This window comes from Lichenostomus cassidix, chromosome 2 (assembly GCF_008360975.1).
Source record: "Lichenostomus cassidix isolate B80296 chromosome 2, HeHo_3.0, whole genome shotgun sequence".
NCBI lineage: Eukaryota > Metazoa > Chordata > Aves > Passeriformes > Meliphagidae > Lichenostomus > Lichenostomus cassidix.
In genome coordinates this window covers 147,828,814-147,843,686 of record NC_139482.1, presented here as the reverse complement: position 1 = coordinate 147,843,686, position 14,873 = coordinate 147,828,814, and the positions used below count along the sequence as shown (strand labels likewise).

Here is a 14,873-nt window from a genome sequence, read left to right as displayed (position 1 = left end):
GCCTTAATTTTTGCTTATTATCCTCTGTTATTGTATAGCTATAAAAGTTGTAGAGGTATTGTATTTTATCAATAAAGTAAGTGGTTATGGTCAGATGTTACAGTATGTTTTCTTCACTATTTCTTTATTCAGTTATTTTTTTCAACATTCAAAAGATCTCTGTTCATAGCTAATGGATTCTTATTTTTGAATGTCAGATTTTTTTGTAAATTACTGTAATTCTTCCCTTTGCTTTTCTATCTGTTGGAACAGTAAATATCATTGCTTACAGTAATACTTCAGCAGTCACAGGTAGGCTGCTGTCTCCTGGCACTGTAGAAAATAATTGCTCATTGAATGCTCCTTATTATGCTTCAAGTTTGACAGATTAGGAAATGCCACTGTAATTGACACATAAACAGTGCTTTTCAGTTCTGATTTAATAGTTTTGCCATTTCTGCTTCCTCTTTTTCATTCTGATTCCCATCTGTTGCCTTTGTCTTGTGTTCAGATTGCAAACTCACTCAGAACACTTCGTTACTTCACTGAATTAATACATTTATTTCCTAATATTTTAATATTAGGAACATCAAGATATTTTGAGGTTTGCCTGTGGTAGAGTTTTCAATGCTGAAAAGATGTAGCAGCTGTTACTGCCCCTATGACATTTCATCATGTTATTTATTCCTTTTTATTAATGTTTTAAGCTATGTCAATGAAAGGGATGTCTGCTTTATTGCATTTTTCCCTGTATTATTCATAACATTAATATTTTAACAAATATATTATCTTAAGTTTGCCCATGGAGTTCCTTTGCAGAAAGATGTGTTATTAAACTATTACAACTTTCGGTCGTATAAACAGGATTGTCCAAGGATTTTTGTTGGGGTTGCTGTGTACCCATGTGTGGAAGTAGAATTCAGAGCTTATCAGACCAGAAATCCAGAAACACCTCCTGGTTTTAGCTTGTGGTTAGTTTGAAGCAGAAGATAATGGATTTTATTCTTGCCTAACTTGAGGCAGACTGAAGCAGACTTGGCAGTTTGGGAATTACTCTGTTTCTTCTTGCACTCCAAACTGCAAGTGGAGAAGAGATGCGACTGGAGGGTCAAATTAAGAAAGTTTGTCAAGAATGTATTAAGGATGTTTTTGCCATGCTTCTGTTGGAAGAGACTCTGCTCCTCTCTGGTGAGAATCCACCTGCAGAGCTGCATCCAGCCCTGGAGTCTCCAGCACAGGAAGTACCTGGAGCTGCTGGAGTCAGTCCAAAGGAAACCCTGAGATGTTCCAGGGGATGGAGCAGCTCTGCTGTGGAGCCAGGCCGGGAGAGTTGGGGTTGTTCAACCTGCAGAAGGGAAGGCTCTGGGGAGACTTGGAGCACCTTCCAGTGCCTGAAGGATGCCTGCAGGAAAGATGGGGAGGGAGTGTTCATCAGGGAAGGCAGGGATAGGACAAAGGGTGATGGATTTACTTGAAAGAGTGCAGGTTAAATTAGGTTTTTAGGAAGAAATTCTGGAGGGTGGTGAGGTACTGGCACAGGGTGCCCAGAGAAGCTGTGGCTGCCCCATCCCTGGAGGTGTTCAGGTTCAGGCTGGATGGAGCTCTGAGCAAGCAAGCTGGAAGGTGACTCTGCCCAGGGCAAGGAGATAGGAGCTGTTTGATCTTGATGGTCGTTTCCAGCCCAAACTATTCTGTGATTGTGTGATTCATATGTCACACTGCATAAAACATCCTGTGACTGCACTGCTGAGACTGAAATTAACTCCATGGGAAATAACATGATGTAATGATGAAATAAAATTTTTGTCATAAACTGGCAGACTTTTTTTCCCCCCAGTAATTGAATTATAGAGTGTTTTTTTCCTACCTCCTCTTCCAGTTGAAAGGCAGTGGTTTGACAGGTTATTTTATTAACTTAGGTTATGTTCATAGCCAGATCCAGGGCTGAGAGCCAGAGCCTCACCTGCCTGCCACCTTCCACAGCAGTTTGCATTTTTGTGAGTGGAGAACAGCGCAGCTCAAGCAGTCAGTGTTTCCTACTGCCCACAGCTCCTGGAATGACCAGGCATTACTGCTTGCAACAGTTGTTTCAAGTTCTGTGATTCTATTTTCTGGTCATGGTCTAATGCTTCTTATCCAACAGCTTTATTTTTGTTTTATAAAAAGGTTTATGTAACACACTGAATTCTTTTATTTCCTTTCAGTAACAATGCGTCAGTTTGATCACCCTCACATTGTGAAGCTCATTGGAGTCATTACAGAAAACCCAGTCTGGATAATCATGGAGCTCTGTACGCTTGGAGAGGTATGAAAAATCTTCATGGAGCTCTGCTCTGCTCTCTTTTAGCTCACAGAAAAGGCTGAAAAAACACTTCACAATGCTAACACATGCTATCTAGCATGATATCATACTCCTTTGCAGAGTTGTGGACTCAGAAACAGGAGTGGCAGCTTTTGACCTTCTCCTCCACCGGGGGAACTGCATCACCTCATTCCAGAGTGATTTAGTCAGAGTTTTCAGAGCATTCAATTGCAGTTCCAGAGTGAGAGCACAACCTCTGTCAAGATGATGATAATGTGATAATCATTTAAAGAGCATTTGCAAACATACCTTCTAGAAGTGAAATTGTACATCTCTTATTCTTCCTGAGTAATGCTGCGTTTTCCCTTGAAGCATTGAATTTCTTACATTGTTTTGTTTTTTTTCTGCAGAATATCTGCAGCAGAGGCCCTAGATAAGATGACTTCCCTCATTATTATGCTTTTTGGATGAATGCTTTAAAGAAAACTAGATCTCACTTTTATAATCTATTAGTTTTCTTTGATCAACATGTTTGAAAATGTGAGCTGCAGTGATATTTCATACAGCATTTTGTGATTATCATTGCAATTATGAAATTGCAATATATTTTCAAAAAAAAATAGGTGGATAGAAAAACCTGTAGTGGAGAAGTCATTTTCTGCCCAAAAATTACAGGAATCCTTTCCAGGGCCTAAATCATTTTTCAAAGCCTTGTTTTGATGTATAAGGACACCCTAATGCCACCTTCCAGTAGGTCCTGCCTGCCTTATTCTGGGAATATAGCTTACAGATATTTTTTACTGATATTGGCTACTCTGAGCTAAATACAGTTGTTTTAGCACATGTAGATTAAAATTAAAGCCTCTAAAACAATATTGATCAATCTATGTTTGGATTGGCCAGGTGTTGTTTAGTTCTGAAGTTATGTAGACCACAAATGAGGGCTGCACTCAGGGGGTAGAAAAAACAAACAGTCCAGGAGTGCTTCACTCTGAAACAGCAACAGCAGATGCTTTTCAAAAGGAAGGCACAAAATTACTACATTTTTGTTAGTTTGACAGTTCCCATGTAGAAAAACTGCTTGAATTCTACTTGCAGAGTCACAATTCTTCATGGGAAATGTTTTTCTTTTCCTCATCCAGCCTTTAAGGGAAGGAAGTCATGCCCATTGATACTCACATAATCTTTACAGTTTGAAAAATGCCTTTTTCAACTTTGTCATTTTTTTATCCTAATTTTTTTTTCTATGTTTTTTCCTCCTTGGTGCAAAAAGTTGAGGTCATTTTTGCAAGTAAGGAAGTACAGCTTGGACCTGGCCTCTCTGATCCTCTACGCTTACCAGCTCAGCACAGCACTCGCCTACTTAGAGAGCAAAAGATTTGTACATAGGTAAGATTTCATACTCTGGTACCTGTACCTATTTTTCTACATAACTGCTTAAAATTCTAGGGAGTGTCATTTTTGCAGAGGCTTCCACCAAAATGACACCCTTTTCAAGGGTGACACCTGCTGGTTCACTCCTGGATTGACTTGGAGCTGGTGCTGGATTCTCATCGGAATTGTTTTCGGTTGTTGCTTTGTGGTTACAGTATTTTTTCAAGCTGTGAGTCAACTGTAATCTTTCAAAAATAGAAAAGCAAAACAAGGGCAGATGGCTTCTTAAGTAAAGAAGAGGGGAAATAAAATATTTATAAAATACAAGTACTTGCTTAACCAGAAAATGAACCTAAATTTCCTTCACGGCGTGTTTTGAATTTTATTCCCTTGAATCTGAATATGAGTTTCTAGGGACAAGAGACTGGCTACATTCTCTTATTTTATGCAATTAAGAGTTCACAGCACTCCAGTGACTTAAGTGCAATTGATTATGAACTTAAGGTATTTGTTTGTGTTTAAATATTTACTATTGAATTGTGTGTATGTGTGAAGAAAATACATATGCAAACGTGCATATAAAGTAACAGCTATGCATATATACATAGCTATATTAAAACATTTTAAATAAAAATGGGGAAGCAAAAGAGGCTGAGGGGGAACCTTGTTGTTCTCTACAGTGAGACCTTGAGCTCCTTATTAGGAAACCTCATACAGGACTGAGATCTTAAACCAGTTCCTTACCTTTGCAGGGGAGGAGCTGAACTTCCTTCTGGTGATACTTCACCAATTTATGTTTTTAAATGACTGTAAATACTGTCTGCTCTGTTTGGCAGGGATATTGCTGCTAGAAACGTGCTGGTATCTACCACTGACTGTGTGAAATTGGGTGACTTTGGTTTATCTCGATACATGGAAGACAGTACTTACTACAAAGGTGAGTTGACCCTCTGGATCCTTGTTGCAGTGAGAACACAACTGCTTCTCACAGTATTGAGGAACTAACCAGATTTCTTTGGTCTAGCTGTTGTATTTGTATAAAAATGTAACTTATTCAGCAGTTTAATAATGACAGTAAATTCCTGTGTGTGCTTAAGGAGGATCACAAGGTGTTGTTTAAGTTGCAAAACGTAGCAAATTCACATGTAGGTAGAGATAAATGTCGAGTTTGTGCTGTCATTGTATGCTGCATACTTCAGATGTCACTGGGCTTGGGAGATTCACTACAGAAGTATCTTTGAAGCCTATTTTGCCCTATTTTGGATGGAACACTGAGCTTTGGTGTCTCCAGCAGTTCAGAGATGTCCTGCAGTGCTTGATGGAAATGCAGCAGGAGAATAGAGATTGCGTGTTGGGTACCAAACAGTAGCATTCCAAAGTTGGTGTATGTTATTAAACCATGTGCTCATACATCTCATTTTCAATATATTTCTGGTTTCATATATTTTAAAGTACCCACTATCTGTCCCCTTACACTCCGTTATGTTTCCTCATTTCATTTTTCTCATTTCACTGAGCTATATTTTATCTTTTTAATTGCTGAGAGGGGAAATTATTTTGACATGATAATTTCTTGGTGTGTTTTGGGGTTTGTTACTGGAGTCTTCATTGGGAGTTTTGTGGGATTGTTAGTATTATTTTGAGTTTTGTTTGTTCATTTCTCCATTTTATGTAAAGCCAAACAACCTTATATATTGATATTTGAAGTGTTTCACTGGAGATGGGTTTTGCCTATGAATTATTTCACTGGGAACAGAATCTGTTTTTGGGCTGTGTAGTGTGGATAACAGCCTGCCTTGTCTTGCCTTCCCTGTAGCTTCCAAAGGAAAATTGCCCATCAAGTGGATGGCTCCAGAGTCAATCAATTTCCGACGGTTTACCTCAGCTAGTGATGTGTGGATGTTTGGTAAGTGAACACCAAATGGGGAAAGTTCTTTTTGTCCTTTTGGAGAAGACCATCTTTCATTTTAACTGCTATAAATGAATAATTTCTGTATACTTGTTACAGTTTTTACTGTAGATTCTGAAAATCCAGTTTTTCCCAGCATGTTTTCCACCTCTGTATTTTTCTTTCCTGCTCAATAAGCCTGATTTTTCATGTGCCTTTTTACCTCTAGTAAGAAGCTGACAGAAATGAAGGTACAAGGAAATTAGCTCATAGTTACAACAGAGATGATTTTTGTCTGATGATTTTGGTTTTGGTTTGGTTCTTTTTCTCTGTCATACCATTGTCATTTGCTGTTTCTCTGTTATATTTTGACTTTTTATGTTGATACACATTTCCTTGCTTAATGTGCAGATTATCCTATGAGATACCAAATTTCCAGATCCTTAATGCTAGATTTGCACCTAACTTGTCTTTTAAAGCTCCTGGCCTCCTACAAAATACAACCAGAAGCTGATTAAATATAACGGTGAATGGACATATCCTGAAACCTTCATCTTTTTTCCTAAATATACAATATTTTATGTGAATCTGATGACCTGTGCTCAAACTGGTGCTGACTGCTGGCTGGACAGATAGATCCCAAGGTGTGTTAGGGAACAAAAGTGATGAGACTTGGAATAAGAGCAGGACAGTCAAGTAAGAGTTCACCCTCCTTACAAATTAAAATTTGAATGTTTTTAAGTGAAGGGTTTGTAGTAGTTTGATGAAAACTCTAGTGCAGTCAGAGTTAGAAAAATGAAGCCTATGGAACATTTTGGCCAATCCTAAACTGACAGACGATGTTTTCCCTTTGTGCTTTTAGTGCAGTTTCAGTAGAAACTGATTTATTACATTTTCAGCACAAAAAATTTGGATCAATGCCAAACACTAAAACACCCTAAAGTGAAAATAGACTCTACGTGTCGAAACAAGCCAGTTGGAAGGAGTCAGAGAGAAAAGCAAACACATTCTACCTCGTAAGAGAGGAGATTTGAATATGAGCAAGCACTGATTTAGGGTAGGTAGAAGGCTGGGTGAGCCAGCTGTGGGTCACTCTGCCTCATCAGGAGGTGAGGCTGTCTGTGCTGCAGTCACTCCTTTCCTGCCAGCAGGTAAGTCCAAACCGATTCCCTAGCTACATATTTTAGAAAAAAAATGCATTATTAATACAAAGCTGGGGTTTGTTTCTCTTTGAACAGGTCTCACTGTTTGCTCAGAGTGCAGAAAACGTGTTTCTGTGTGTGTCCTCAGGTGTGTGTATGTGGGAGATCCTCATGCACGGGGTAAAGCCCTTCCAGGGAGTGAAGAACAATGATGTGATTGGGCGGATTGAGAACGGTGAGCGGCTCCCAATGCCTCCAAACTGCCCTCCCACCCTCTACAGCCTTATGACCAAGTGCTGGGCCTACGACCCCAGCAGGAGACCCAGGTTTACTGAACTTAAAGCACAACTCAGGTAGGGTTTGACTTCTGAGAGGTCATTTCCTTTGTTCAGAAATGCTTATTTGCTCTTTGTCTGCTGTTACAGTGTTTTTGTGCTGTGGAAAATGAGAGGCACAGTGTACTTGAGTTTTTATCTTCAGAAGGCCAGGTTGTTGTTGGATGTTGGGTCTTTTGGAAAACTGGGCCTTATCTGGTAGAGAAAATGAGATTAGGCAATAAATTCAAATAACTGGAAATATGAATCATCTCCTTTCTCTCTCAAGAAAAACTCCACGTTTTACTAGCAATTTGTTTATAATTTTAGCTACAATCCTTAGGGAGGGAGGTAGAAGGAATTCAGAGTGATTATCTAAACAAAGATGCCGTGGGCTTCTGGGGTAGAGATGTATCTTAAATAAGTGAAGCATCAGGTGAGTGATGTTGGAAGTTATTTTCATCACATGTAGCACAGTAGTTGCACAGGCAAAGCTGTCACAGGGCAATTGCAGAGCCTGCAGTAAATGCAGCATCATAGATAGAAATTCCTTTACCCTTTGTAAATCAGGATATAGACTATAGACACAAATTCCTTGTGTTTATCTTGGAATGAATGTGAGCACACACCTTGGAGACCAGTCTAAATTCACACCTTAGTTTATTCTGCAAGAATATATTCCAGTGTCTGTATCACCTCACCAGCCCCAAAGTGGGGGGGATATTTAAACTTTGAAACATCACTGAGATAATGTGCAGATATTCGATATTTGTGACCAAATTGGGTCACAAATGTTGTGACTTTTGGATTTCCTGAGTGCTCATTGTTTTGTATAAGTCAATACAAGCTTTGAGTGACACATAGGTTTTGCACACTGTCAGTCCACACTGGGAATTCTTATAATTGATTGCTAAATTCTTCGGTTTTACTTAAGGTTTTGTTTTAAAGTTGTGCTTTGTGGCATGTTTTATTTTTATAGTATCATGTTTTGCTGTCACTGAATGTTCATAGTTCAAGATAATTCACTGGTGGTTAAAATGCAAGACAATTTGAATATAATTATGATGCTGTTTCAGAGCTGCTGTATGGAGATGCTAAAGTTCTTGACTATTTCTTAAAATTTCATCCAGTTGCACTATCTGTTACCCTGGGAGCTCCTGTGTAGATTCATCATTTGCAGAACTTAGGGAAGACTTAGTCCTTCTTACGGATAACTTTCCATCCTCTTGACTGTGTGGAGTTAACATGAAGGAAGGAATGGCAGGGCTGGGTAGGGATTGCAAGGAAAAGATGTGGCACAGTTGTGTGATTTGGCTAATAGGTGGAAATTGGCAATCCACTTGCTTTTTCTCTTTATTTTTTTTTTTGACTCTGGAAGTACAGGATGATTGACAATTTGCAGCCAGGTTGTACTGATAACTTAAAGCTGGTTGGCACAGATGAGAATGAAGCGCTAAAAAATGTGATTGGAAGGTGGCTGTGGTGTGTAACCCCAAGCAGGAAGAATATCTCAGCAGGGAGGAAGGAGGATGAGTAAATCCAGAGTGTGCCCAAGAGCTTGGCTCTGCTCAGAACCAGCACTGCAGCAAGGCAGGGTCTGGTTGGTTACACATCAAAATGTTTCCCAGTGTGCGTGGGTGAGCTCTGAAGCAGGTCACCCAGAAAGACTCTGGAATTTCCATGCTGGCAGACTTTCAAATTGTGATTGGAAAAGGCTCAGAGCAGCTGGTCCTTGCTGTGCATGGAGCTCAGCTTCACCAGGAGATTTGGACTTGAGAGCTCCGGGCACCCTTTCCATCTCATTCTAGGTGAAAAATGCACCCAGTGTGGAGGGGTTTTTGCTCCTCTGGTCATGCTGGGAGATTTGAAGCATTGTTTAGAGGGCAGCCTCTCTCCCGGGCCACTGCAACCCTAAAACCCAGTTTTTACTCTGTTCCCACCAAAGCAGGGAGTTTTCTGCCACTCCAAACCGGTGACCTTTATCTCCCAAAGCTAGGCTGTGTGGTTGTCCTTAGGGCTGCTTAGCACTGCTGCAGACAGAGTGAGCCTGTTGCTGGAAAGGTTGCCAATTCCCTGGTGCTGAGGCAGTCTCAGGCAGCTAGGGAAGATCAGGTTTCAAAACTCAAATTCCCATGAACTTGCAAAAACAAGCCATTTCCCTGGTGGCCTTTCCCTGTGGTGTTGCTGCTGCTCAGTCTGGATCGTGTCCAGGGTAGTCTCTTTAAGCTGAGAGCACCCTGGATGTTTGCTTGGAGCCAGATACAGCACTTCAGCATTCATTCTTCTCTGGTTTAATGAAAAAAACTCCATGGTTTTGGGAAAAATCTTCTGCATCTGGAATAGCACTGATGGGAGCATAAGCATTTTACATGCTCTGTGTTATTTGATGCTTTTCCCGTTTCATAGTAACAGCTGCTTTGCACAAACTGGATTTGCAGCTGATTGTGCAAGGCAAAGGTGCTGATTTCTGCACAATTTATGTACTGTTATTTGTTGTTACATACGAATTTAAGGGCTGTTATTAGGGTAGTAATTTTATAGCATTTGATCTGTCTGAAGTGGATGTGGTTGAGTCAGTCTTCCCAGCAAACACAGAAACAAATGGGTGGATTGTGGATTTCCAAATGTAATTTATCCTCACATTCCAAGTCCCTTTCTCAAGTGGTGGAGGGGGGTTAAAAGTCAGATTAGGTCAGGGCAGTGAGGTGCTACCCTGCTACTCCTGCAATTCTGACTTGGTCAGAATTAGAATATAGGATATTTTTAATTTGGAAGCGTATGGTGCCTTGTTGATTTTGTGTAGAAGAGATTTTTTTGTCTTGCACTACATGGTAAATAATGTAAAAGGATTTTAATTTGAAGCTTTCAAATTAATGTAATTCCATTACATTTTTCATTGTATCATGGAACAAATTTGTTTGAAGTACCTCTCACTAACCCTCTCTGCTACAAATAGCAAAACAGGCAGCAGTTGTGTCATTGCAGAGGTGAGAGTGTCCCTGTGGCCCGTTGTTGGTCACAGGTTTTAACAGAGTGCTTGACCCCACTGGCATCCTGGGCCTGCAGGTCACATTGAATACAGCTCCAAAATGAATGAGGGGTGGAAAAAGAGACAGATTCTATGCTTTTGAAGTCTGGTTTTATGACAACAGTGAGATAATTAACTGATGAGAACTGGACTTGAGCCTTTTTGTCACTGCATTTGATGTCCACCCTGAATCGTGGCTTACAAATGAAAGAAAACTGATGAGGGCAGTTTGAGTCCTTTTATGGCATTCTGACAAAAAATACTATAACACATACTTGAAATACATGATGGAGGCTGCAAAATGCTTCGTTACTCTTTTGTTCTTTGACTGTGACCATTTTATAATCCATATAAAAGTGCTTTCATATTAGAACAATGTGTGCAAATATGTTCATCTGCATCCAGCTTTGCATTTCTGGTGGCAGAGAGAAAGAAGCTTCTTGCTGTGGTTCAGCACTCAATGTAGCAGGAGACACTGGTGCTGCTGTGCCTTTTTGAGTATGAGGATACAGCTCAGTATTTTAAATATTCCTACACTGAAAGTCCCCATAAATGTTTCCTTTTCACCGTCACAGGCCAATTTCAGTAAAAGGTTCCTTGTAAATTAAATAAGTTTATCAATTACGCAGACTTGTAATTGTTGAGATATTTCATGAGCCTTCACCTCGCTGAGAAGCTGAGTTAAGTTTGTCTGTGCTGCCTCAAGGTTTGCTGAGGGAACCATAGGGATAGAATTCTCTGCATGCTCCTCTTTGTTTCTAAAAATATGTACAGTTTGGGAAAATATGCCTAGATCTGACTTCTCCTGACCTTCTGCAAATCCTAATAAACTGTTCAGAGAACTTGAGCAGCTGCACTGAGGAAACGTCAAAAATATCTCTTGGCACACTCTTACTTCATCCCCAGACCGGTCTTCCTTTGTGAAAACAAAGACCTTTCTGTGAGTCATTTATATTCTTTGTGGCTTTTTCAAGTAGTGCTTCTCTGAGGCATTTCTATTTTATATTCTTGTCAGCAGAATCAAGGGCATCCAAGTACAGATGCTGCTGCAGCCCAGCAGAGTGTGACCAGGCTGCTCTGGGCTGCTGGGAGAGAACCTCCTGATGGCATGGGCAGTGGGGAGAGCAGGGGAGGATGAATTGCAGTTGTAAGGCAAAATAGCTGAGCCTGTGGTAGGAAAAAGGAGGAATTTTAATAGAAATTTGTCATTTCTGGTGATAAAAGCTGATGGCATTGAATACTGGGGCACCACAGATACAATGGCTTTGATAGCAAGGCAGAGAGAGGTATTGAGGTTTCATTCCTCTTTATGGAAAACCAGGACTGTGCTGTGACAAATTCCACACATGGCCCCAAATTGTCAATAAGCCATCTCTAAATTTAGCCAGCTGCTACCAGCCAACTCTGTTCTATTTTTTAGCTCAGATTAATGCAACTGCTGTATCAACAGCTTGGTTAAAAATCTATCATTTATTCATTTTTCATTCATTAATCTGGGCAAATTGGTTTTGTCTTCTTTTTTTGTTTGTTTGTTTTTTAATCCTGATGTCTGTCTTGGAAGATGATAATCATGGTTCATGGCTGTGCATGCATGCTGGCTGCTTTCTTATGCTACATAAAAACTTAGGCTGGATACCTAAAGTGTGACATAGCTTTAAAGCAGGTTTTTTGTTAGTTCTTCATGAGTTCAAGTAGGAAATCTTGCATCTTCCTCATTCTGAAGGAAGAGAGAGGTAAAATAGAAGGCTTCTCTCTTTATTCCCCCATTTGGGCTATAGCTGTGTTTCCATGGTAGTTCTAGCAGGGTGACTTTTGCAAATAACTTGTCTGATTTTGCTTTTGTTCCACATTCTTGTGTTGCTTCAGTAGTGATGGATTGAAATTGCAGCAATAGTTATAAACTTGATTTAGCTGCAGTGAGACAAGACGACTTCTCTGCTTTTTAGAAGTGGCATAGTTTGGGGTTTTTTTGGCTGAGTAAGGAGAAGCAAAGTTCTCATCTCCAGCAGGAATTTATTCTTGAAATAAGCAGTAAAGTTCCACGATGAGAATAGATTGCTGGAGTTGATCTCATCCCCTGAATGAGTAATTCTGGGTGGTTGTTTAGCAGACTGAACAGGAGATTATAAACTCAGGATTTAGCTTTGTTTCTGGAAACTCCTGAGTGATAAAGAAGCTGGACTAGCTCCTTCACAGGACTGTCTTTTCCCTGGGGAGAGCGATATGGAAATAATCTGCCCTGCTCACATCTCCAGACTGTCCGCGTAGCGTGCAGCTCCAAGGAATTGGCAGCTCCCTCTTTCAAAGCTTCATTCTGAGTATTTTTCAAATGGCAAATATCCAACATTAATAAGCCACATAGCAGAGCTGGGAGGAGGCTGGCTGTGGGGGCAGCAGGAGCACGTTCAGCTTCAAACAGGCTTTTTAATAGTCAGAACAGTGGTAAGTAGCAAACTGGTTTTACTACTGTCTTGTACTTTGTGAAAATGCAGCCTTTTGACCTGAATGCTTAGAAGCTGAGTGAATACTGTCAGATCTTTCTGTTTTGCTAAATTGCTTTGCTCAATGTGTTCCTGGTTAGGCTAAAACGTAAAAGCTGTAGAAGTATTTTTGACTGCTTTCTTTTAAAAAGGGGGAAAAAAATCCCAGTGATCTGAAGCTCTCGAGTTTCAGTAAAGAACATTTCCAGTTTGTTTTGAACCTTTGCAGCAGTTCAGTAGAATATTTTCTTGTGAAGATTAAGCTTTCATGCAAGTAAGTGCTTGATTGATTGTCTTTGAGGACTTCTCTGTGTAATTGCACATAAAAAGAACTGTTATGCAAAAAAAATTGTGCACAAGATCAACCACGGCTTTCTTAAAAATTGATGCTGTCTTTGTTGTTAAAAGCACCCTGGTAATCCTACAGAAATATTTCTTCCTGATACTGGTTTTCAGAAACAACACCAGTGTATGTAAAAGATATTTGGTTTTCAGTGATTTTACGGCACTTCAAGTTACGTAGTGTTTATTAGTCTGAAAAATGCAAGAGCTGTGGAGAGATGTTTGTTAGTCGCTGAACTGGAGTTTTACTTAATTGCAATATGTTTCCCTTAGTACAATACTGGAGGAAGAAAAGCTGCAGCAAGAAGAACGAATGAGAATGGAATCCAGGCGACAAGTCACAGTATCCTGGGACTCAGGAGGATCAGATGAAGCTCCTCCCAAGGTAGCTAAGATTGCATATTACGTGCCTTTTGAAAAAAAAAATCAAAAAAACTCTTTTTATTCAGTTTATTTCTTCAAAGCCTCTCCTGATGGGTTGGTTCAAATCACAGCATTCTGGCTAGTTCTGTCCCCATCTGGGAATCCTTGCCTGAAATGACCCAGCTCTGCTTGAACTGTGGTTAGAACTGATCCATGCTATGATACTGCATTAAAGATTTTCTGTTTCTTCTTTAACTTGTAAAAGACACCCATAGTTGCCACAAAATCATTTCCTGGCCTTTCCTTATTCCTTTTTTCTTGTAGCACTCCTGTGAATCGTTGGCTAATGAGCTCTCAGGCCAGCGTGAAGTTTATTTATAACACATTAGTGACAGGACAGGAATCAGCTAATTGCATTTTCCTTCTTCTGGACAGAAAATTAGGGGTTTGTTTCCAAGAAACGTACGTGGTTTAGTTTCCACTTCATTTTCATTTCTGTCCTGTTTGGATGTCACTGATGTGTTCTGCAGCTGTGGGAGTCCAGCCTCACCAGTTGCTGAGCTCTCTCCTCTCTCAGTGGCTTCTCTGCTTCCCCTCAGAGTTATTTTTGCAAGTTGTTACTTGAAAGTTCAAGCCTGTGTTTTAAAGAATTTCATTTTTGTGCATTCCCCACCGAATTGTCTGTGTCCTGATAGCTTGTAGTGAATTCCTGGAGCTGTTATACCCAGCCTCTGGAGCTGCTAATAACTCCAGGAGTACTCGTGTGGCACCTTGTGCTGCACACATTCCCCAACACTCATAGACAGGCAGCTTTTTCTTTTTGGTTGGTTTTGTTTCGTTTTGTTTTGGTTGGGGGGGGGGGTTGTGTGTATTTGGGAGTTTTGGGGTTTTTTTCTCTCTATTTCCAGGTTGTTGCCTGATAGGTCAGATTTCTGAGCTCAGTTCTGCATTAGATGGCAGGCAGGATATAAGGGCAGTAGAATTTCTGCTTTTATTTCAGAGTTAAAAGCAGCAAACAGCACATCAACCTGTTTAGTCATCAGGATTTGGTGTTTATCTAAACAGACAGTGTTCCAAGTTACAGAAGCAGATAAACTGCATAAATTAGACCAACATGCTACTTAATTATTACAGCATTTTTAGAAGAGTTTGTTTAGTCTTGAAGCCTTGGGGCTCATCCAAATAGAATAAGTACCTTTTACCAATATAATATGTGAGCTACACTATATTTGAAGTGAGCACCTTTGTGTGTGATGTGTGAACTGAAAGAGTTGACCAAAGGTGTGTTAGGTCTGCTGTTAATTCTGCCACTGGAGATAATCTGTTCTGAGGGGCTCACTGTGTCCTCACTGTACATGTGATGCAGTTGTTGGTTAGGGTTTTTTTATACATTACTTTTGGGTAAAATATGGATGTGCATAATAATGGCATTGGAACAAGTTGAATTTTGTAGATAGGAGGTTTAAAATGTCTCTTGAATTATTATCTAATTTTCTAATGATGACAGCTGATTATTATTGTTTTTATGACAATTTTTAATAAAAGTTTCAGATTGTTACAAGTTTTAAACTCCATATTATTTACAGCCTTAAACTTCTGCACATCCTCGAATAATCCCCAGCTCTCAGAATCTATACTGTGAAATTACTTGTATCTTAAAG

The 14,873-nt window shown here is 39.9% G+C and overlaps 1 protein-coding gene across 10 annotated transcripts in view; it reads left to right on the top strand.

Moving 5' to 3' along the window:
• PTK2 (protein tyrosine kinase 2) overlaps nt 1-14,873 on the top strand; it is a 189,474-nt gene that overhangs the window by 154,042 nt on the left and 20,559 nt on the right. For all 10 annotated transcript variants that reach the window (XM_085053659.1, XM_085053658.1, XM_085053655.1 and 7 more), the window contains 6 exons: nt 2,184-2,284; nt 3,555-3,670; nt 4,492-4,592; nt 5,472-5,561; nt 6,834-7,038; nt 13,123-13,234. In XM_085053659.1, the coding sequence (XP_084909785.1) occupies nt 2,184-2,284; nt 3,555-3,670; nt 4,492-4,592; nt 5,472-5,561; nt 6,834-7,038; nt 13,123-13,234 (725 nt within the window). The remainder of the gene's footprint in view (nt 1-2,183; nt 2,285-3,554; nt 3,671-4,491; nt 4,593-5,471; nt 5,562-6,833; nt 7,039-13,122; nt 13,235-14,873) is intronic.